The 26,352-nt window shown below is 36.7% G+C and overlaps 1 protein-coding gene across 1 annotated transcript; it reads right to left on the minus strand.

Moving 5' to 3' along the window:
- Positions 1-15: 15 nt before the first annotated feature.
- Positions 16-26,098, minus strand: LOC135720399 (uncharacterized). The gene is made up of 8 exons (XM_065242498.2): positions 25,303-26,098; positions 24,789-24,848; positions 4,608-4,743; positions 4,156-4,302; positions 3,805-3,891; positions 3,636-3,707; positions 3,410-3,557; positions 16-2,721 (listed from the first exon to the last, which is right to left on the minus strand). The coding sequence occupies exons 1-8, from the start codon at positions 25,408-25,410 to the stop codon at positions 2,613-2,615; spliced, it is 867 nt and encodes a 288-aa protein (XP_065098570.1). The 5' UTR covers positions 25,411-26,098; the 3' UTR covers positions 16-2,612.
- Between the last annotated feature and the right edge of the window lie 254 nt (positions 26,099-26,352).

A 26,352-nucleotide genomic window follows, 5' to 3' on the forward strand; every position in this document is an offset into this window, starting at 1 on the left:
CAACATGCGATAGAGGTTGCAAAAACGTGCTATTCAAACATTTTGAGTTTCGCTTCATTCGCGCGTGAAATTCTAGTCATTCAAGATATTCACGCGTAAATTCCAAGTGTGCTGCACAAGCCCTGAAAAGTGAAGTCAAAAGGTCTCGATCGCCCCCCAGTGACTGGTCCCAGTATAGGTCATAAACCCCGTCTCCCCCATGTTATTCAATGGGACTTGAGACCAACTAAACAATTTAATTATACATTAATTATCTTTTTTCCGAAGCTGGTTTCTGTCATTTACTGTAGTTTTTATGAAGTGTTTTTGAAATAAGTTTGTTTTTTAGTTAGTTAATGCTATAAAAACGGTGGTGTCACGTAATGATTGACAGCTGTGATATGCGCATTCTGCGAGAGCGGGGCCTTGATTTCGCGGCTTTACTTCCTGCTCACTAGTGCGCAGGACTGGTCCCAAAATCGCTACTGCGCAGACGCAAGACCCAAGATGTCGGCACCATATCGGGACACTGGTGGCTTTACTTTTCACCAATGGAAGAGAGTGAACATGCGTCGTCCATCTTTTTTTACGGTCTATGCTAAATTTGCATAATGGGAGGGGCTTCTGGAATTATGCACTACTAGAGCAAGCTCCTGATTGGTTAATGTGGTGCGAAAATCTGGCAAAGTTCAGGTTTTTCAACTTGCACGTTTCCCACAGGATGCCTATTCGCGTCTTTGCATTGACTTTACATGTAAATCACGCCCGCTTGCCACCTCTTCCGCGTCTGGTGTGAACACAACACACAGTAAAGATTTGTGACGCTCATGTCTGGGGATTCATTGGCTGTGTCCTTAAGGCTTGGTACTGTTTGTTCTGCATACTGTCCAAATTGTGACCTCTTCAGAAAAGAATAATGCCATATGTTGATTTGAAGACAGAAATAGCCAACTGTCCAAGGAGTGTAAAGCTATTTAGAGCCGTTCTACAATCCACATTGAAGTTTTTAACAAAGTTGAGATGAATTGTGTTTGTATAAAATGCCACTAACCGGTTTGAGAGTTGGAGAGTAAAGCAATAAGTCAACTTGTGTTTTATACATGGTGCTGTATTGGATACGGTATATGCAGTAGATCAGGTATCAAAGTATCACAGTCATAAACCCTTTATTTGCACAGACGTCTGTTCTAGCTGAGCACCGCTCGTGTTTTGCCCTTTTGGATGGCAAAGCTAAGCCCCCGTTAAGATTCAAGTGCACAAGTCACCAAAATTTTCATAATCATTTCCAATCATGTTTGCTGGACCCATCTACATAAATGTCATGCTCTTTTTAAAATGATTCATGTAAATTTTGTATCAGCGGTGATGACACCGGGCGATATTTACTGCCGCCATTGAACATACTTCAATGAGGGAGATCAATTGTCATTTGTATGCTATTTGTATGTTTTGCACATTGTGTATATATTTTAATGGATGTAATACATATTTTTATACATGTCTGGCGCATCCATGAGCTCTATTTTGTGAATAGTTCTAAAGAGTCACTTATATATACACACAACATCACGTGTCAATGAAATTTGATGTATTGTGAAAATACTGTCGTAGAGGATGTTTAGAATCTCTTAAATATATCAAATGAATGACATACAAACAAAGCATGTGTGTTATTTTTATTTGAGTTACAGATTTTTTTTAACTAACATGTCAGTAGCTTCACACAAAATTATGCAGCTGTGCAAATGGTGACCGGGCTACTACTGTATAGTTAGTTTTCGATAAGATAAAGCTATACTTGTAGGTTGTGTACATTTTTCTGCAGGCAAAATATAGTTTGTTTTCATTTATAGCATCCCGTCTAAAAAGCATTTTTATATTTTATAATTAAAATAAAGTTGATTATTAACATTGCACATATATATTTATACAATTTAATAAATATATAAATGTACAAACATATATCTCTCTTAAAAATATACATTGAATGTGAATTTTGAAGCTATCAAAATCACAACTCTTCACCACTCACTTGATCTTCTCTGGAATGCCATGCTGTTAAAAATAAAAGTTGTTTCAACTTAAAAAGGTTACCTGGTTGCCTTAAAATTATGAGTTAATTCAGCTTAAAAATATTAGTTGACACATGTTTGCACAACTTTTTTGTGCAAACTTATATTTTTAAGTTGATGGTAATAGTAAATAGTTTACAAATAGTAAAGCATCCTAGTGCTCTTATACTGAATATTAGTGTTCTTGAAATACCACTCTACCTTTCTTTAACTCCAAATAAATTTAAGGACAAGAATTCGGCATTGTAAAATCCTAGTTCTTTATAAAGTTACCAACCAACTCCAGAGTCCATCCATATTTTATTTGCCACCTTGGCGAGTGTTAATGTTGGACCCTGCATGTAAGATCTGCAACTACCACAGAAGTTAAATTCAAGTCAATTATCAATCGATACACTTGACTAGTTGAATTCCTATGAGTTTGCACAACAATTAAGAAAATGTTGACTTTCCCGAATAGTCCCATTCAAAAGACTAAGATGAACATCCAGCTTCAGTCTCTTCTGAGGGACCTTCAGTCATACTGTCACAGATCAGGAACCAAATGACATGGTCAGTGTCTCAGAATCTTTCTACCACGTGGATCTTTTTTTTGCAGGCTGGACATTTGTGCATGATGTCCTTAAAGCGAGCCATAAAAAATGGGGCCAAGCAGCATCCGGCCACACACCTGCAGGAGCAACACAATGTAAAGATTTTCAAAAATTTTAATACTATAGCAATAAATATCAGTTTTGTACGCTTGCAGATTCCTATAAAGAGATTAATTCAGAGTTTTAGAACTTGTAATGAATAATTTAATCTTCCTGTACACTCTAAAAAACAAACGGTGCTATATAGCACCAAAACAGTTGCTTTGGATCGTAACGATAGAAGAACCATTTTTAGTGCCATATAGCACCGGTGAAGAACCAGTGAAGCACCAGTGAAGCACCTGTGTAGAACCATATAGTGCTATGTAGAACCATATGTGGTGCTATATGGCCCCTATATGGTTCTACACTGGTGCTTCACTGGTGCTTCACTGGTGCTTCACTGGTGCTTCACTGGTGCTTCACCGGTGCTATATGGCACTAAAATGGTTCTTCTATCGTTACGATCCAAAGCAATTGTTTTGGTGCTATATAGCACCGTTTGTTTTTTTAGAGTGTACCTCAGTTAGTAAAGCATTGCATTAGCAACACAAAGATCATTGGTTTGATCCCAGGATTAAAAAATGTATCCGACAGCAGACGACTCCGGGCCGGATTCGCACCAGAACTGCTGACTTTGGTGCGGATCTGGCCCGGAGTCGCCTGCTGTCTGGGATTGATTAACTGTTGTCAATTTATGAATAATAATTTATTTTCTCCACTTACCCAACTACAGATAATATGCAGCAAAACAGAAAGGAATTGCTGCCCACTTTGTATTTTATATCAGTGATGACGATGCCCTGGCAGGAAGGGCACTTCACTGTTGAAGGGTAAATGCCGAGGTCATCCAATTTGGTGGTCTTTGGGGGCACTGGGGAGGTTAAAAATCACTTTAAGTCTATTATTCACTAACCATAGAATGGCTAACCATTGCTTTACAATATCTTACCTGGAGCTGGATTTGGACTTGAAGTAGGAGCTTTTGGCTGTTGAACGACAGGTTCTGGAGCTGTCGGCTCCTCTATAATGTGATAAGGGGGTCAGACAGAATAAAATGTGTGAAGACTACCTTGGTCATCATCATGTGTTATGTAAAGCCTAATATTGTAAAAATGTACCTGTTTCTTCCTCTTCCAGAGGAACGTAGGGAGAAATAGTTTCTGAAGCATTAAAGGGGAGAACATAGAGTCCTTGGATGGCAATGTCTGCAGATAAGATAAAAAAGTATTGTACTTTAGCAGTCAATTTTAAGGGTGAAGTGACTGAAATATTTTTATTCATGATCTTGAAAATCGCGTTAAAATTAGTTTATAGACCATTTTAAGTTTTTTGAAATGAGCCCAGATGGGAACTCTTTCAATACTGATCAAAATGCATCTCAGGGTGCAGTTGGCTAATAAAATGCCTATTCACTGAGTACATTTTTGATTTACATAATTCCCAAAGAACCTCTTTGTTGGTGGGATTACCTGAGGATTGTGGTGACTTCACGTTGGCTGATGTGACTTTGTTGTGGCTTTTTTTCTGAATAAGCTCTTTCTCTTTTTCCTCCAGAGACTTCAGCTCTTCCTCGATTCTTTCTAGTTCTGACGGGCCTTCTTCGCTTGTATTTGAATCTAAGGATGCAAACTATGTAAATGAATAGCCAAATCGTTGTTTTCTCTAACTAGTCAAATGAATCATACACAGGGAGGGCTTCCAGCCAAGAGCCAGTTGCCTAGCAAAGTACTGTAGATAGATCATCTTTAGTATTAAGAAAAAGAGAGGGAGTATTGTTCTGATCATTGTTTGCATTTTATTGATACACACAGCAGTGAAATAGGCAAATTTTAATTCCTGACAGTTTCTGAATCTTCAGACATTTTGTCTCTACAGTGATCAGTTATTATTATCTAGACACATGCTACTTTATAATCTTTACCTTCTGGTGTTCTGTTGTTCTTCTTCTGGATCTCCTTGAGGAACTGAAGCCGGTTTTGGAGCTGTTGTCGTCTGTATCGGCAGTTCCATATCTCGTCCTGTTCATCTGGTGGCACCGAGGCCATTGTACTGCTGCCCTATAAACCACATTATACTGACTGTACATTAACCTCATTTGTAAATGTTTACATTCTGAGTAAGAACAAACTTTTAGTCTATTTGAATTCAATAACACTAAAACCTGATTCTTTATTGTTAAAATATGTGCACACAATACTCAGCAGTGATACTGAATAGTTCACTTAAATATATCTTTAGAAATGTTACAACATTTCTTAGCCACAGTTGTGGCAAGAATTTGCAAATGCCTTATATGTGACCATGTCTGTGAAATCCAGGCTTATAATCTAATTCCGAGATTAGGAGCATCAAAGTTTGATTTCAGTCACTGATTTCACATTGACTTCAATCTGTGACATGACCTTACTAAGTCAAAATTAAAGATGTTAACAGAATGAGCTTTACATTATGTAGGATGATTTTATGTAGAAAACAGTTAGTTTATTAATCATCTGTTGATCTCAATAACATTTGCCAGTAGTATTGCAAAACTATATTTAAACAGTGGCAAATAAATGGTTTTTTTTATCTTTGATTAATATAAATATGTATCTGTTACGCACACACACACACAAACACACGCACACAAACACGCACGCACGCACGCGCACACACTTTGTCCTAGTATTTAAGAATTATTGTTTTGTTCATAACATAGATTACATATTGTTGTTTTAACTTCATGCTGAATTTAATGCACTGGAAAAGTAAGTTGCCTGGGTGCCCGAAAATTTTGAGTTCATTCATTCGATTTCAAAATATTAGTAAACTCTAAAGTTGTGTAAAAATTGTTTGGTCAGCTAATACTTTTACGTTGAGTCCCAACGTAACTCAAAATTTTAAGGCACCGGGTAACTTACTTTTTTAAGTTGAACCAACAAATATGCCCATATTCATGTTTAAATTCTATTATATTGGATCTTATAGCGCTGTAGGTTTTATTTTGCTAAAATAAAATGAAAAGGAAAGTGCATACAATTTATATATATATATATATATATATATATATATATATATATATATATATATATATATATATATATATATATATATAGTGTCTTTAATTTTACTTTTAAATAATCTACAATAATGCAAAAGTGTAAGAAAAAGAAAATCTAATGAGCAGTAGGCTATGTCACGTTACCTTTAGGCACTAAGATGCTGTTTTTGTTTTAGGCTCTATGTAGATAAGGAACAGTGCAGTTTAAATCCTGGATATATTGCCAATGTTGAAGATGGAAAAAATTATAAGTTTGCTCCAATTTTTTTATTCCTCTCGCAGTCCTTGTTCAGTAGATTTCCTTTAACTGAAACATTTCCACTGTGTGCTGTCTTCCCATCAACTCCTGGTTTGCATGTTATGGCTTCATCCCCCCATATTGGTGTAAAAATGTAACGATGAACTTGATAATAAAAGAAATAAATAAAATATTTAGTTTCTTGAGCTCCGTGTACAGAATACGTTACAGTAAATGCAATTGATCTTTCCCGTTTAGCTTTGTGAGACCTAAACAAGGCAAAGGTATGACTTCCATCGTGGTTTGAATGTATTTTCATAGTCAAATTTCTTGAAAAGGTTGACATGCTTACCGTCAACTTTACTGGCTGTGTGTGTGAAGAGTAATAATAAATATTTATTTAAAATATATTTGGATGTCTGACTAATCTCATTTAAACGCTTTTTAAAATAAACCAATAACAATTATTTATATTTAATAATTATTGTTCATGATCATTAAGGTTCGTAACGACTTTAAAATAGACTTCTATTTTGCTTTTTCCTCTGCTTCACCTGTAGAGGTCAGGCTCTCGTATATAATAACATCTGTGGTCATACTGTTTTGTGTTGTGGTCTTTATGGATAAACAGTATCATACTGATATGTCAAAGCCATAAATGACGGTAGACTGAACAAACACTACCACTTCCGGTTTGTGTGAATAGCCTACTTCATCAGGATTGTAAGCCATTCAGAAATGAAAGAGAAAAAACTATGATAATTAGGCCTACTATAAGGAGGTAGATTTTAAATGAAATGATATATTGTTGGTGTAATGTTTTAATGCATTTTAATGTTCAGATAAATTACCAAAGCCTATTATCAAAAATAAAAGCGTTATCCAGAAATATTAGATAACAGTAATCGTCATTAATCGCATTAGATAACATTAATAGTTATTTGACCTTAAAACCAGGCTTAATCAATAGCAAATAAAATAAAATAAATAAATACAATTTATGGGTCAAAATTATTGATTTTCTTTTATACCCTTTTGACTGGTTTTGTTGTCCAGGGTCACATTTGTTTGAAGTACTGGAAATGGCTGAGATTCACTGGGTTTACTTAAATTAGGGACATGTTTTTATTTATAAAATCCTTTATTACACTTTTAAAGGGTCAATATGGATATTCAATTCAACAACCGGTCAATTCAAATTACAACGTATTAAAAAAACCAATTGTTACAAGAACAAATTTTTGCAGTGGTCCACGAGAGTTTGTTTGTGTAAAGGGGATAAAATGTTAGGTACAGTTCAGGGGGTTGTGTATGTCAAGTAAGAAACACGTGTCCATGTCTTTAAAAATACTAAGAATCACTTCCTGTTTCACTGGAAACAGCTGCAGTTTAGCTGTGAGTGATGAATGACCTGTTACATGAGACCTTGACAGCATTACTGCCGGTCTTTTCTCCATTCATTTCAACCTCACAACACTGCATCCATCTCCACTGTTCCCTCTGATTCATCCTTTGTTTCTCTGCTTTATCTATAAGATCCACAACATCTAATATGCACCCACGGTGTGCCAAACGTGATCTAGGATGATGACATCACTGGAGGAGGTCCATGAACAGACAGTCTGATGAAAGAAGAGGTCTGAAACTGTGGGCCACAAGGATGCAGAATAACGTGTGCTATCTCAGCTTCAGTTTTTTCCTGTAGTCCATCTGAGGAAACATGAATCATTGATTGAACAGAACACCCAACAGTTGTGGCAACATAATGATTCGGACCTACGACACAAAGAATTTGATATTGGACATAGTCTTGTCTTAATGAAACTTTCAGATTTATATATTTATCTAGGCTACCATTTTTGCAAGTTTTCCAAAAGTGCAAAAGGCCATTAATCCTTATCATTCGAATGCCCATTTGATTACGAAACAGTGCATTGAAGGACAGTTGATCCGAATCCCTGGAAGCAGGGAGATCTCTGCAGATAATGCTGCGAGTGTGTGTTAGGGAAGCAGCTGTACTCATTTGTCTATGACGTAGCTTTAATCTGCTGCAAGTCGGTGCAGACACAGGCAGAGCCAGGGGAGGGAAATCTACGCGCATACGTGTTTACGGGGGAGGAGAAGAGCCAACAAATCAGATCTTCTACACTTCTCGTGTCTCTGCAGTCTTTACTCCGGTATTACGTGCTTCATACAGTCTAGTTAGCACGCTTCACAGACACCAACATATACTGTACAAGCACTATGCAAATAGGCACTACCTATACTGTGTGTTAGCAGGCAAGACAAAAAGGAACTGAAAAGATATAAAATCAAGGCAACATGAATCACATAGATATGTTCATTTAATAAAAGCTAAATTTTGGTTAGGGAAATGACATACTTATTATAAGAAGGGCTTACACAGACATATGGGTGATTCTCGACTTATGAGGTGTTGTGAAACATTTTGATAAAAAAAGTAAATGCAAAGTAAGAGTATCAAAATAATAAGCATACAGTTACAAACATCTCTTCATGTACTATTTTGCACATGATTTCAAATGACATCACACAAACCAATTTTGTTGTTTTTCACATTTAAGGGGAAAAGTTTCATTACCGCAACGTGTCCATGTCTGGATTTGTTTGACATGGGAAATATTTATAATTAAAAAATCTAAAAAATTAAAAGCTTCAGTGCATGTTATACTCTAAACATTTACAATAAAGAAACATGTGGTATTTGGTGATCTTTGGTAAATGTAGAGACAATAATAAGGAATATAAATGTGTCCAAGACCAATTTTCTCATCCTCCGCAACAATTTTCAATCATTGTTTAAGCCCTCAAGGAACTAACATTTAAAAAAAATGTTGGAAAGGCTACCAGGTAAGCAGTTCTTATATTTTCTCTCCAGATAAAAGTTGAAATTTTAATTGTCATAGTACCTAGACAACTTTTTAGTTCTCATTACCGAAACATGAGTTTGTAAATGCATATATTTAATGTAATATCATGTTGCGGTCATGATAATTTTTGATAGTGATAATAATTTTTTTTTAAATAATTCTATAGGAAATATTTTTAAAATCCTCTAAAAATAATTATTATAGTAAGTTTAGACCTTAATCTTATATGTGCAAAAAAAAATATTGGCTTCAAGGGCTTTTTAAAAATTCTGATGCTGAACTTCTAAATCTGGATTTCGTGAGATTCACCTATATAAGTTGTAAATCAAGAAATGTAAATCTGTCATGATTTCAGGTAAAAGGTTTATGTCAAGTAAATTGTACCAATTTTTGCTTTTTCTAGGGCAGTTTCCCAGACAGAGAACTAGTCATAGACAAAAATAAATAAAACAGCTGTCCAAACGGAAAACAACTTGCACTGTCATATCTTAAAATACATCAGTGCCCTTTGTTTTGCCTCAAAATGCACACAAGTAATGTTTTAGTAAGGCATGTTTGTTCAAACTAGTTATATTTCCTAATTAAACTAAGGCCAAGTCCTGGTTTAAACTAATCCCTGTCTGGGAAACCACCCCTCTGTGTTTAAACTACGCCATGGGGCGGTTTCCCAGACAGGGCTTGTCCTAGTGCCAGACATCTTGCACTGACATATATCAGTGCCATTGTTTAGTCCCAAAATGCACACCAGTAAATGTTAAATGTCGTAAAATAACTAAGGCCTAGTCCTGGATTAATCTAACCCTGTCTGGGAAACTGCCCCATAGTCCTTAAACATGTAGGGGCATTTTCCCACACAGGGTTTAGGTTAATACTGGTATGCATGTTTGGAAGGGCCATGCTCAAACATGCACTTTACTCTGTGACTAGGATAAACTATGTCCGGGAATCCACCTCTATAACACATGGTTAAAATTGACTTTATTTATTACATACCAAGATGTTGCACTCTTTGTTCACATACTGTGATCGTACACTTTCAGTTTTCATTCAAGATTGTACTTTACTTGCATACACACCGTGCATACAAAAACACTTTACAGACATACTTGCACACGTATATGTATACAGTATATGTTAATATCATCTTACACTGTCAGAAAAAATGGTCCCTAGCTGTCACTGGGATGGTGCTGGTACCCTCTTAAAAATTACACTTTTGCCCCTAAAGAGTACCACAGACTCTAAGCTGAAGCTTTGTGCAGTAAAACTCACAGCTTTGTCTTTGTGATGTCTTCTGACCTGAAGCATTCATCAGTCTGTGTTATAACGCTAATGCAGTGATCAGATCTAATCCTTCTCTGTTACTGCTGACACATGCGTATTTGTCTATTCCAGGACATACGGTGGCGGATGTCTCCTGATAGACTTCTGGCTGCTGTAACCCTGTAGTGGCAGCGTGCGTCATCTGATATCAAACCTGTTCTGATTCAGTAAACCCTGCAGTCCTTTCCCTACCTCATCAGAAACCTTTACAAACTCCTTTTATAAATGCTGCATGATATTCACACTTAGCAGGAAGACATCTGCACTGTCCGTATCCCCCACCATGCAGAACATTGTGCCCTATACTTTGAGCTGTGCCAGTGATACAATGAGAACAGAATGAAGGGCAAGAAAACAACATTGTACTATACAACACTTACTGGCCTGTGATGTTTGACACTAACATGCAATAAAAACAGCTGAACAAATTGATTGTATTAAATAATGCAATAAAAATAATGCAAGAAACATTTATGGTTAGTAATTGTGACCTTATCTGTGAATTATGGGTAATAAAATTATGAGATTAGGATGAAAGTTTGTTTTCACTCATTGATTTTACATTCACTTCAATCTTTGACATGACCTTGGTCAATATTAAAGATATCAAGGTTATATTTACACAGAATAGTCTTTACATTATGTAGGATGATTTTATGTAGACAACAGTAACTCACAAAAAATGACTTAAGCTGGGTCTACACAGACAGGGTCACATTTTTGACTTACAGGTCAGACATTGAAATATGATGGCAAACCTCTGTGTGTAGTGTAAAAGAAGTATACTGTATGAGATCTATTAATGCAGTTTAAGGCCTAGGCTAAGGTTCATCTTACACACCACCATGATGTGATCTAATGCTAGTTTGCTTGAAAACATTTTGGTATCCAAGTCACGCCCTGAAAAACATAAACACACAGAGCAAAGAACATATAAACAATAGCAGGTGATGAAGAGAGAGAGAAAAAAAAGAAAAACTATGATTGGGGCTCAACAAACTCTCTCTCTCTCTGAGGTGAATTAAGGAAACCAACCACAGAACCTGTTGACCTCCCCACACCCTCCATTAGACCGGTCGTGAGCTTGGTGTTTCTCTAGAAATATTTCCTGTGCTTGTTTGTGCTTATACTGGAGATTTTAAAGGAAACTTTCACCTGTAGTAAAAGTGGCCTATTAAAGGAAAACAACACAGTTTTTCAATATTTTACTATGTTCTTACCTCAACTTAGACGAATTAATACATACATTTCATTTTTCAATGCGTGCACTTAACTCTTTCACCGCCAGCGGTTTAAAAAAAAGTTCCCAGCCAGCACCAGCGTTTTTCATGATTTTCACCAAAGTTTAATGCCTTCCAGAAAATGTTCTTCTTTAAATATGTAAACATACAATATACCAAATGACAGAACAGACCCTCTGCTTTCAAAAAAAAAAAAAAAAACGTTTCATCCTACCTTCAGTGGTTCTTTTGTAATCAGCTTTTGAATATGGGTAGGTTTCGGCAAAAACAACACATTTTGAGCAAAAAGCAGAGATAATTCCATTTTTATGACGGACTTTTCATAGAGATCCCATTCAGAGCGATCTTTAAAACAGACACGGACATGCAGCCGCTTGCCATAGGGCAATACTTTCCGGGTTTAAAAAGTTGCGGAAGGGCGCCACCTGGTGGGTAATAGCGGTATTGCGGAAAGACGGAAAATCTCGTCATTGGCGGGAAAGTGTTTTCTCTTAATTGACGAGATATCTCGTCAATGGCGGTGAAAGAGTTAATCTTTGTAAAGCGTGTCGTGAATGTGTTAGCATTTAGTCTAGTCCCATTCATTCCTTAGGATCCAAACAGGGATGAATTTAGAAACTACCAAACACTTCCATGTTTTCCCTATTTAAAGACTGTTACATGAGTAGTTACACGAGTAAGTATGGTTGCACAAAATAAAACGTGGCATTTTTTAAGCGGATAAAAAATTAGAACTATATTGTACGGTGGAAGAGCACTTAGTTAGCAGCACTTCAAACTCGGCGCGCAGTAACATCATCACTCCTGACTCCTCCCCCTTTCGCTCAAACTTCCCTCAATATTACTGCGCCCGAGGTAAAAAAAAAAAATTTGCCCACATAGAAAAAAGATAGGTAGGTATTATTTAATCTAAGTTGAGCTAAAAACAAAGTAAAATAAAAAAAAAACGGTGGTGTTTCCCTTTAAAGGGTCAGTTCACCCAAAAAAGAAAGTTCTGTCATCATTTATCCACTCTCATATTGTAACAAACCTGTATAAATTACTGAATGTCCTGAGAGCTGTACACCAGATATTTAAAACAAGCATGGGATGGAACAATCCATTCAACAACAGAAGTCACATCATAGGACATACAATATTTATTTAAGAACACAAACAATGATAAGTTAATTATCAGGTTGTCCACAAATATTGTGGGAATGGTATCAATACAGTCAAACAGGGGAAAACATACATGGAAAACCATTTGGTACAGGTACATGTGACCCCAATAGACTAGTTTGATCAGAAATTGGTGTAAATGGAAAATTAAAAAAAAAACTACAGTTAATGGTAGCATTGCTTCTTGAAAATGTATCCAAACCCCCCCAAAACAATTAATTTGACACTAAAATATGTTTTTTTGATTTGCAATTAAATGCAATAGAAAAACAGACAGGGCCCACTCTGAATTAGAGCATGAATTAAAAGATATCTCTCTTTCGATCTAAAACTGGCAATAAGACAGAATTCCCAAAAAGTATTCATGTAGATTTTACCCCCAAAAAGCAAGAAACTACAAAATATGATATACATATGAATACATCATGCAAAGTGGCAAGTCTGCTTACAAACATGTATAGTAGTCTGGTTTAATGTAACTTTTAGCATCTGATTAAACACCCATAACAAGTCGGCATCGCCCATGCCCCCTTACCCCAAAAAAGTTTCAAGAAAAAACTTTTTTAACCATGATTATAAAATATCTAACTCTTTCTGTCGATCTAGGAAACAGAAGCGATTTTTGCATCTATCAGATCAAACCTTACAATCTTTGAGAACAGTGAGGATGCGTAATGGATGAAGCAAAGCATTATGTTAAAATCCAATTTGAGTTCGAAAAATATCCTGTGTTTGTGTGTGTGTTCAACTAGTAAGATTCCCTGATTGGTGAGTCATAGAGTCCTGTGACCAGTGAGGTACGAAAAGTCCCATTATCCAATGGGAAGAAGATGTCCAACCGATTTGATGTTCAATGTGCGCAATGAATACTATTTAGTTAAAAACCGCAACAACAGATCGCTTATCCACATGCAACGTCGACTCTCGTAACGAAGACGGATCTTGCATAAAGAAAGAACACCAGATAAAAGAATAAAAAGTATTGTGAGAAAAGTTGCTGCCTTGGGTGCTAGACGTCGTCCATCAGTCAGAAAGTATACAGCAGAAATAATCCACGGGTGTAATGATCATAGTCCCATATATGTTAAACTATTTTTTATTATAGAAATAAAAAACTTCACTAATTTTCAGTTGCTTTCTTTGTAATACAATGTGCGTTTGTTTCCATTCCTGTTACCTTTGTGTTGGCTTTCTATCCTCTTCTTTAAATGTCCATGTTGCTTGGTTATTCTTGGTATAGCTCTCTCTCTCTCCTCCATGTTTGGTGAGAGAGAGAAAAATTAGCGCCCCTGACCCTCCCCTAACCCTCTCTCTAAACTCTCTCCTTCCATCGACTGTGTGAGATTGGGAAGGGGGCCGTGCAGTCCGGGCCCTCATCTCTCGGCCTCCATGGCGACACTGGCCTTCTGTTCGGTCGCTGCTTGCTGGTTGACAGCTGATGGCCAGCCTGGGGGTGGGTGGGTTTGTTGGTGGGATGGGCCCTGAGTCCATAAACCCTGCTGGTTTGGCACAGGTGGGGTCATGCCCCAGCTGACCGGAGGTGGAGGGGGTGAGGTGGCCATACTGGGACTGCTGCTGTTGAAGCTTTCCGAGGCTTTGAGTCGCGAGAACATGGTGAGTGCGTCCGGGAAGTTTGGTGGCGTCGCTGGCGTGTTGGCGGGAGTACACATCTGTAAAGCAGTGGATGGAGAAAAATTCACAAATGCATTCTTGGACAATGCAAGTACAGTAGTTTGAAATACCAAAACAAATTTATATTTATTATAAAAAACACAAAAAATGTATTTAAACTAAATAGTATAGAATGAAATGACATTATGTATGTAAATTATAACAAAACATATTTTAATCCCCATGGCTAAACTGAATTGTATTTGTCCCTTTGGATCACTCCGACATTCCCTCCCTTCCCTTCACATTCATTCTCGCTGTTTTGATTGGTTAAATCTTCTAACAGTTGTACTTCCTGTTTCTCATCTGTGCCTGGCATCACCCGCTCGGTCTTCCTCTGTGCCTCATTCGGCCACACTATTACCTCCATGACCTCCCCATTGTCCTCTCTGAACTGGTTGTCCTCTGTCCACAACAAATCCCACATTAACTGCTGTACACAATAGGCCTCACGAGAGCACCCCCACTATCCTGCAGTATTTTCAGCTGCAGGACAACATCACCAAAATAAACACTATTTCACAGGTCACCGCAAGTATCACTAGGTTGAATTGGAGGCTTAACAGATGCTTTTGTCTGACCAATAATGTAATGTATTTGAATGATTTAATTTATGCAGCAAATACTTATAAATGAGATTGATAATAGGGTTGGGCGATGTCCCCATAAATTGGCAGTTGACGATGGTTACGTAAACCATCGCGATGGACGATGATATCGTTAGGCGGGGGGTATTTTAATTTTTCGTTATTATATAATTTTTATTCGTTATTTTACTTTATTACTTCCACTTAAGAAGAGTTGTGCACTTTTTATTTTAATATATATTTTACATAAATACTATTCTGTACTTAAAATCTATAATTTTGTTATTTTACTATCCCAACTAATGTCTCTTTCCTATAGGTTGCACATAAGGGGAAAAGGTAGCTTTAATCCACTGAAGAAGAGTTGTGCACTTTTAAGCACCTTTTAATCTCTTTACATAAATATTTTTTTCTATTTAAAAGCTATAATTTCATTATTTTACTAACCCAACGACTCCTCCGCGCTTTCCAAATTTTGCACGTAAATATCTGTGCATATGTGCCACCAGTACTCCGTCAGAGAGCGGGTCTTCAGCACCGCGGGGAGCAGCCAGCACTTCAATCCGCAGCTTATTAAAACTAGACAAAGTGAACAGGGCCAGACACATCTAAATTTAAACATGGTCTGTGTATGTAAATCCCGCGTTTCGGTCGGAGTGTTGTTCCCGTTTTCTTGTTCTTGACGTTCCCTGAATTCTGGGTTTATATCTTAATCTGCCGCTTCAGTGCAGTATAGCCTCAATGTAACAATGAGCACGATCTCCCGAGACACTACAAAAGGCTACTAATAAATGATTAATATGGGCTGTTTTCTTGTACAAAATTAAATATTTTAAGATAAATGTACAACATGTAAAAAGACAAGATTCTAGCAATGTCAAGATTAGGGATGGGCATTTTCCAGTAATTTACTAATTTTTTAATATTTAATTTTTCGAATATTTAAGCTCTTAAAGAACGAATATTCGTTTATTTAAATTATGTTAATTAAGACATGCGTGTTTTGTATTTTTCATTTTGTCATAATTTCACAGAAGGCTTATAATTAGGAAATATCCACAGCAAGCTAAACTTATATTTAATTATTGCCATTAAACTGCCATGTGCAGTTATCCGGTTAATTTTCGAAAGAGCACCGCAAATAATAAATGTTCTCCGTTTCATTTCGTTCTCCGTGTCTGTCTCTTTATTAACAAAATAAAGTAGACTTTATAACAGAAAGCTTACAAATCTCTCATGATGTGTTGATTCGGGCGGCGGAGAAGCACGTTTAATAACACGTGAGCCCTCACTGAGCCAGTGGCCAAATACGGCGCGGCGGGGACAAACCCGGAGATAAAAGGAAAAACTTAAATTCGTCTGCAATCTGCATTGCCAAACAATCTGAAATACATACAAATTAATGTTCATGTATATTTTACATTTAAGTCTGTAAAAGACAGTAGATGAAGTGAAAAACCATTAAATAAGTTGTTACCCTTTGGTGGCACATTAAAAACAAACAAACATTCGAATAGCATTTTTTAAATTCGAATTATTATTGCCATTCGAATATCCGTGCCCATCCCTAGTCAAGATCAAATGCCCGACATTTCACAGACTAACACACGTCACGTCTCACGTCTTCTATTTAATTTATAGACCAATTCACGCAAAGATATTAGGTTAACTATAGTCTATATAGAAGAGAGTAAGTGTATGTCGACTCGCAGCGGAGTGGGGAGGGGGCGTGGCATCACGATGGTGTCTCTCCATCGTGATGTCAGTCAACCATCACGATGGACGATGATATCGTCTATCGGCACAACCCTAATTGATAATTAAACGGCATATGATGTATGATCGTAACACCACTAGTATAATATTTTACTAATTCCACCTCACCCTAACAAAATATGCAAAAATTGATATCTGTATTATGCATTGCGTTTTTCTTGGTGTGCCCTCCCTTGCACTCGTACAAGAATCATCTCCATATTGTCTTACTGCTGCGATCACACCGGCGCTTGGCATCTCATCCTGTCATCAACCCTGACTTCTGGCAGCTGCAGTTTATATTGACCTGTCAGTAAGAAAATCTCTCGAAAAACCATAACAATCACCTCATTGTGGACGGTCAAATGTCTCAAATGTAACTCGGTGGTGACCCTAGATGCTTTTAATTCACGAAAGGAAGTATGAGGGATTATAAAGGCTTTAAATACCACAATGGGAAAAAGCTCTCAGTTTAGGAGGGTTGCATGCAAAGGCATCCAGTACTAGAAAAGCTGTCTGGACAGCTGCTGCAGATGTGGAAGAGAAGGTCAGCGGCTTAACACGGCCCTCAAACCAAGACCAGATGCATTTGCAGATCCATCACTGAGAAAGTGCACTTCAAGAGGTGCGGTGTATATAACAAACACGGACAGACCGACAGCTGGGTTGCTATGGAAATATTTTGGTTGTGAGGACAGATCTGATGATGACAAATGAAGTCAGATTTGGTGTAGAAAAACAAGACCTGGAATGAAGTCCAGTACACATTGGTTCACTTCATATTTATTTATTTTACTCTTTGAAAACCTTAAAACTTTGTGTTTATATAATTTTTTGCACCACAAATTTTAGTATTACCATATTTTCCGGACTATACGTCGCACTTTTTTCATAGTTTGGTGGGTAATTTATGTAATTCATTGGATTTAGTGATGCGGAATGACTTCGGGATCTTTTTGAACTTGATTTGGCTTGTCATGTTAATTTAGCCTATTCAGCCCCCCAGGTATGTTCAGTATGCTATTGTGTATCGTGTAAATAACTGTTTATGTTTCTTTAACATGTACAGACACTTATTCAGCCTGCTGTTCTGTGCTATTGTTTAGTTGAAATTTAGTGAAGTCATTTTAAAACTTAAAGCAAAGTATAGTCCAGTCCAATTTCATTTATGTTTTTCCTCTTCAAAACGCATTTTTGACTGATGCCACTTATACTCCGGAGCGACTTATAGACCTTTTGTGTGTTTGCAAACAGAGATGACGTTTTTTGTGGGTGGAGCCCAACTGGTGGCAGAAAGTGACAGCCCTGCAAAGTGTTTTAGCAGCATTAAACTGTGATTATGGATTCGGTGTTCTGTCAAAGTATGTTTCCCCTATGTTTCCCTTCAGTGTAATGTTTCTTGTAGCATTTTCATCATGTTATGTTTATTTTTTAGATAAATTAAAAGTTTAAATGGCTTGGCTAAATGAATTATTTTTACTGTATGAATCACTAAAGTACACATAAAAAGCAATGCTATCATGTAATGTCATTTATTAAATATTTCATCATTTTTAGGTTTATTTCTTCCTTATATTTATAGTCTATGTGTTTGTTCTAAAAACTAATATAAAACTATTGTTTATATACAAATTAATATGCATATGCCTGTTTTATATATTAATAACACTTTACATCATGTGTGTGTGTGTGTGTGTGTGTGTGTGTGTGTGTGTGTGCTATATTTATATATTTATTATATGTAAACACATAAATGGTGATATTATTGCTTTTTTAGTATAACCCGTTCAAATCTTTAATCATTCTAAATAAATTATAAATGTAACGTGATAAAAGCGCTACACACCGGACATCTTCTCTAATTATTTTCTATTGTAATTATGAATAAATTTCCAGATGATTTTGTCATTTATTGCAACCATAAACAACTACATTTATCTCAAAATGGTGTCTTCGACGACACCGTTTCATAAAAATGAAGGCCATCTTTTTTGGCACTTCAATCCAGTGAACGGACACTTATGGCAGTGGAGATCCAGCATCTCGTTCCCTTCTCAGGGAACAACAGTTACATACATAACCCGAGACGTTTTCATGTGTCAAACATTACTAAGCAAAAAAGCATTTTGGTATGAATCAACATTCGCATACAGAAGATATAAGCATTTAAAGCAAACAGTTTAGCACGTGTGCTTAAAAAGTCTAGAATTTTGATTATATTATCCTACACTACACAGGGAATAATATGGATTTTTTTTCCGGAAAACTTCTTCCATAAAATAGATTCAAGCACTTTCAATGACCTATCTATGCATGTATATTTTCAAAAACTTCCCAGGGCCTTACATTTTTTCCTCCAGATTCACAAACTTTTAAGAATTTCAGGGACCCGTGGGAACCCTGCATACAGTTGTTTTCTTATATATGGATAGAAAATGTTTTAAATAAATTAGCCTACACTATAAGAAAAATATTTTTTTTTAATTCAACTTAAAAATCTTAGCTGTTTAAAAATTTATAAAAATTGCTGTGACAACAAATGTTTGGCATTGTACCGCAATTGCCTTTTAATTGCTTTCTTTGTTTCAATGTAAGAAAAGTTAGATGTCTTTGATGGGTTCAGGTCAACTATGGGATTTGTATATCAATCCTGCTATCATTTCAAGATGGTGACTAGTGTGTGTTAGATTATTTCCAACAAGGATATAAGCATCAGAAACACAGTGATTTAAACAAATAAAATTGAAACAAACCTGAAGCTTAGCGCACATCCCTCAACTAAAATTGAACCTTACTTCCATGAGCATTGGGGAGCAATTGTTGTATCGTATTGTGAAACGAAACAATACCCAATCACAAAGAGAGATGAAAGACAAAAAAAGTAACAACTGCAGTCATGGCACAGCAGGCATAGTCCAAACTGAGCTGGACATCTCACTTTGTAAAAGAAGCAGTCCAACGTATTAACGCCATTTCTTTATGCCAGTTGTCCACCATGTTTGTTTAGCGTGAAGTCACGTTTGACCGAAAGAAACATTGAGCTAAAACCGGATAAGATTTTAAAAGTCTTTAAGTGTGGCTCTAGCTTAAGTCTCTTATTTTTGCCAATACAAATCGATGACTTTTATGACATCATTCTGCACTTCAGCTTCTCATCAGATTCCAGGATGTGGCTCTTTTAAAAGGGGAGCAACTACTCAATATGTCCTACTCTAACTTACCCTTTCATTTGAACTACATCAACACACCGAAGGACATTTTAAAGCACTTTTGCGGATCTTTATTCCCCTGTAATTGGAAATGTATGACATTGAATAGACAAAATTCTTTAAATTCCTTTGGCCTAACAGATGACGCAACTGACCACTCCACACACATTCTAGCTCAACCACCCATGTTTAGCATCTACACACGCACACATATGCACATGACTCATGGAAAGTGAACAAGTTGTGGCGGACAGGCTACATAATGTAATGACAAGGTTTGTAATTAAATAATTGTTGGTTCACTAAAGCGTTCCATTTGAAAGCAAAGACTCTGTCTGACCTGATTCAGGTATATCTGTAAGATTATATGAGAGAGAGAAACTGAGAGATGTTGCAGACAATGCCTTTAGGATGATCCTCTAAAGCAATAATTTGTATTCGTATGCTGCATTGTTTCGGACATTTTCTTGATCTCTGCACTGTTATCCTGTAAGAAACCTGATGGGCCTTTCTGGTGTGCGTGTAGATTCGAGTGATTGGATAAATGTAAGCAAATGATCTCTTGGTTCAAGGCTTGATTATTAACCAAAGATTGTTGACATAGTACAGCAGGATATCAGAGCAAAACAGTCACTGTCTGAACATGGTGACTGGTTTTGATGATCCGCCCTTATGTATAAATTAATGCAGTGACTCTACAGCCAAAACTGGTTGTAGTGTCTTCTGCTAAGTAAGCAACGACATGCGTTGATCGTAAAACAGAACAAATGTTGAATTTGCTTAAGGGGCGTCCAACTAAAAGACACCCTGGAGAGTTATGACGTTCTCCGTCTAACATCATTTGTTATGTCCTTGGGGTAATTCAACAAAATACATGAAAGAGGCTTTAGCAGTCTTGGTGTAAAGAGTGTATGGTACATCTGTACAAGTGCACATAACACTTCAAATGTGGTTTGCACTGTAGCACCCATACTGACACAGCGCACAAACCAAAACATTAATACTCACATAGTCTATTATTGGGTTAAGCCAATAAAAAAAGTTGTTTTTAATTTTCATATTACAAATTTATATTTTCTATAAGAATAACTATAGTTTTTCCATTGCAAGCATCATAATAGACTATGTTTACATGTACACCAATAATGTTATTTTTTCCAATAATTAGAGTAAGGAAGATGTTTACACGACTCTAGCAAACCTCTTCACTCCTGTTTACATACAGTCTTTGATTTTTTGCCAATATTTGTGGTTATTATTCACATAGCACAATGCAAAGCCCAAATAATGAACTCACATAAAGGTGTGTTACTGGCCAAAGTTTTAATTTATTTACGTTAAATGAAAAACACGTTCCTATGGATATATTTCGTTATTTGGTGCCGTGACGAAGACAGAAATATTATGACAATGCCTGCAATGGTTTTATATGGTGCTGTCGTGCTCCTTGCGCTGTTTCAAGACTGCTGACAGCGAGTTGTGCTGACGGAGTTCAGGGTAGGTAAACTTCCTTATATCAAGTTTACTATGAATTCGAGCTTAAGGTGCGTGACAAAAAAACATGCGCATTTCAGTTAGTCATATACCACGTTTTAATACGATTATACATGCTGCGATTATAAGCTTAATCACATTGTTGTTAACAAAGTTTTGTGTTTACATGAGAATACAAACACATTCAAAAATCTCATTATAAATCGCATAATGCGGGTGTATGTAAACGTAGTCATTGACTTTCGTTAAACTGTCACTCATTGTGGTAGTATCTTAGATATACTGAGGTAGCTTTTACAGCATCAACAGTGGGATACTTAGTTTATAATCAGATTGTAAATAGTTAAAAAGTCACCCCTACACTGTAAAAAAATGCTTTTGCCAGTAACTTACTGTAGATTTAAATGTATGTTATTTACTGGCAACAGTTTGATGAACATTAAAAATTAACAAGTCTTTGTCTTTACAGAATAAAACTATAAAATAACATCCTCATGCAAAGCATTCTGGGAACCAGAAATCCTCAAAAACCTTTTCAGTTTATTCCTTCAGATTTTGGTTCCCAGAATGCTTTGCATGAGGCAAATACATTTTTTTTTTTTAAATCTACAGTAAGTTACTGGCAAACAGCTGCCAGTAATACTGTAATTTCTAGAGAAATTGTATACAGTGTAGCTGACTGTATATAATTTATTTGTTCAATTAATTCATTAAAAGACATTTCAGCGTCATGAGCGGATAACAGCTGAGCACTGCTGCATCACTCAAGCAAAATTCAATTCAGCAGTTCAATTTAACCTTTTTGAAGGCAGCGAGTTTAGAATCGCATCATATAGCTGACAAATCACCGGAAATGCCTTATCGAAAACCAGAAAGTAACCGTGCATATAGTCAACTGACTCAGGACAGAGCAAAATATGGCCTTAGATTAGTCATTATAGTATTTCTTAACTTTTTAGTTTGTACTTAACGTTTCACATAATCTGACTATCCCACTTCCTCAATTCACAACCTCTACAAACGACAACATCTGTTCTCTTTTAAATATGATAGCTAGGCCAATGAGATAAGACACTTTGTCCAGGATAGTTTGATAAAACTGTCAGATTTACAGTATAAATTGTTTACTTTCCCACCTTCTTCAGTAAGGTACAGGGAATGAACATGTATTGATCCTTTATGTCCACTACTGAGAGTTCAAACTCTAAATCCACACCCAGGAACAAACCACAGGTTACTCTTCCTCTTAGCCAGGAAAACAGATATTTATTAAATTCTGTATTAACTGTTACACTTTAACCAGAGAATAACTGGTCAGACTGCTAATAATAAGGCTTACTAAAATATGACTGCATGGTCAGAGCTTCACTCGAATGGCATGGACAGTATTCCCACAGTTTCCAAAAAATGTAGCATCATATAAAAATATTCCTTGTAATGCACTTTGGATAAAAGCATCTGCCAAATGCTAAATGAAAATGTCATGGGTTTGAACCCAGCGAACACACATATTGATTAAAAAAAATGTATACCTTGTAATGCACTGTAAGTTGCTTTGGATAAAAGCATCTGTCAAATGCAAAATGTGTTATAAAACAAAAACGTAATTTAATTCAATTATTCAGTATAAATGTTATGGCACAAATCCCTCTATGTCTTTGTTGGTTATGGCATTATAGTAACAAGATGTACTTTGTTATGCAACGCAGTAACTAAATGACGTCCATGGCGTGCCTAGATTCGCACTGACTGCATTCAGTTTTGATATTAGTCATAAGCGATGCACAAATTTAACCGTTATTTGATAGAAGGACAAAACTCAGAATGAACAAAGCCATTTCAGTTCCCTTTTTAAAGCGAGAACAAAACAACAAATATAAAAGGTCCACCTCTCACACTGCATAATACTCTGTGACAGAGCCGCTTTTTCATATGCCCAATATCCTGTTTGAGGCTTTCGGGCCAACGTGTGAATTATGAGCAAACGTGGTCAGCAATTACTGTGCGACTGCAGCAGAGGAGACAATCCTCTAACATTAAATCTATCTGATGCATAGCCTCTGCCTTTGATGAACTGCCATTGAGAAATGATTGCTGTGAATGGCCAACTCACTTTTTTACGATCACATTTAACAGCAGTGTAAACAGATGTTAAGCATACAGATGGGAAATTGTGCTTTAAAAATAGCACAAGTAATAGCACACTACAAGCAGATTCGATTGACTACCGTGGCTGACAGCCTAAATATTTACATGAAATTTTTTTATGTTCAGTCACTACCTATGCCATCGGCCATTCATTTCCATCCTTCTGATTTCTGGCAGCCGTTTAACAAAATCACACCTACTTATTTGTTTTTACCTGGAATCTGAATTGGGTTGGAATGAGCACACTGTCCGATGTACAGCAGTAGCCAAAAAGGCATATTTGCACAATATTTGCACAAAATGCTTTAAATGACCCTACAGATTAGCACAATGATACACAGACCATGAAATGATACAAAATGGAAAAACACTACTTGAGTAGTTTACAACGTAATAATATATAGGTTTTATTCTAAAACTGCATTGAAAATAAAAAGCGCACATTAATAAATCAGTTTATAATATGTTACTAATAAATCTATCTTTTTATTTATACAAGTCATTCCCCAGGGCCTTGACTGAGTAAGCTTTGCACATGTATCGTGTGTTATTTTTGCCAAGCCTCCTTGAATTTTTCTCAATCCAAAGCTTTAGTTAATACGCCAACCACTACACAACACTCATACAAAACATATCTGTTTAATAATATGTTTGAATAAAGGGCAATGGGGTAAATTGTCTTAGGGTGAGCAGCATTGCTTTTACTATATAATGTTATGTTACACATAATTTATAGATTTCCTATGCTTTGAGCATCAGTATCACATGTATTTCCTTCCCCCAAACCCATCTGTGCTCCATACAGATAAGCAGTCTTGCTGACATCAATAACACAGCCTCCAACAGACACAAACATTGAGTGAACTGCTATCTCTGATGTATTGCTCAACTTTGTGTACTGATGTGTAATATGTAACTAAACAAAGGATGTCAAATGTGTAATTACATGGTAACCAATAATAATATCCTCTGTAGCAAGTAACAACATCACGAGCATTTCCACAATGCGCCTTTCATGCATAATATAAATGTTTGTTTTCTGTGAGGAATTGAGAAAACTCACAGGCATGAAACTTGAACCGTGCGGCCATTATTTGATTTCATTAATACTGTAACCCTGTATCTGTCTGTGCACGCTATAGAGACAGCGCTGTGTTTATTTCTGGTCTCTCCGCAACATGGCCGACGCTATGGCTACAGCTTTACATTGTTATTGTTTCAGCCAAACAACCAAAGCCACGATATAAACAACACGCGTATATTTAAACAATAAACACAGATCAAAAAGCTTTCATTTAATAAAACATACACCAATAACACAGAGCCGATGGCTTTCATACTCACCATTTGATGATGGTGACCGTAAGGAATATTTGTCTCTTGAAAAAAGGCACTGAGGGCTGTCTGTGAGTGAGACAGGACAACAAAACATTAACTTACTTCATAATAATAAACACAGGTTTTTATGACACTAGAATGTCAAACTGTAAAGGTTTCACTTATTTTGTATAGAGCTGCATGGGTTTATAGATTAATGCGGATCAAAAGTCAAACGAGCACTGTGTAAATGTAAAAATTTCAATCAGTGAAATCTGTCAGCAGTCATCTCCATTGCAAAATAATAGCACGAAACTAGTACAGTGTGTCATGGGAAAGGATTATAGTATTTAATCTTTTAATAGACCGCTTTTCTCCATTGTTAAACTATATATCTTTACATTACGTATACATATTTACATCTGTAGATCATTGTTGTTAGTAATAGATAACATTGACAGGTTAAACACGCTGCACATTATGTCTTGCATCACATAAACAATGCATAGGCACTGCACTGTGTGCTCTCCGCTGAGCGTACCTCAAACTGCCAATGTGCCGCTTGCAAAAGCTGTTTTGCCTGGTCTGCGGCACATCCAGCTGTCAGGACGAACTGGTTAATCATAACCTGATGCTTAAGTTCATCCATAGTCGCCGGTGTTTGTTTCCGAGCCGCGAACAATAGTGTTTCACCCGGGATTGGATTTCTGAGATGTAGTCTCTCGGCTTTTCTCTTTCAGTCGTCCACCATTACAGCCGGTTGGGCAAACACAAATATTTACTGTAGGAGCGCTGGCGTAAGGAGCGCCGGATGATTGACAGCATGGCGGAGCCAATCAGATTGGCGCAGGGGTCATGGGAATTGTATGCCTCGGGAGTCCACGTTTGTTGTGTTTCTGAAGACACCGCTTTGTTTTGATTCACAAGTCAAAGCACTCGATGGGAATGTTTACGAGTTTGTTTATACAATCTAAAGTGATCTAATCTTAATCAGAGAAACTCATATATTAACCACACAACGTGAATATTGCGCGCGTTGAAATGTCTCTTTAATGATTAAAACTACATATCCCGTCATGCAACGCTTTGTTTGTTAAATTCGCGAGGGCAGAATTTTTTTATGAATGACGGCCGCTCCCGTCCAATTCCCACTCGAGCTATGCCACTACCTTCCCAAATATGGTAAACAAATCTTACCAACAGTAACACCAATTACATCGCTAGGATCTTGTAAAAGACCACTGAGGTAGATTAGCGCAGTCCCATTGCATCTCGCTCGTAGTATTATTCATACGCTTATGACGACAGCTGTAGATGACGCAAATTTCACTTTTCATTGCATAACTGCGCGTGGCCGTGCTTCTCAAAAGTATATGCCGTTACAGAAAAACATAAATAGACTCACGTCAGTCAAAACAATACGTATTTCATATTGCCCGATCTAAAACGCTAAATGGTTTTAGTCTGGCAGTTATACAAATACTTTAGAGTAAGACTACACAAAGTTTCTTATATTATTAATAACGCCCAAGCAATGTTTGTCTGTTCATGACAGCTAAAACTACACCGAACATGGACGTGTACTTCATAT

This window comes from Paramisgurnus dabryanus, chromosome 1 (assembly GCF_030506205.2).
Source record: "Paramisgurnus dabryanus chromosome 1, PD_genome_1.1, whole genome shotgun sequence".
Classification (NCBI taxonomy): Eukaryota; Metazoa; Chordata; class Actinopteri; order Cypriniformes; family Cobitidae; genus Paramisgurnus; species Paramisgurnus dabryanus.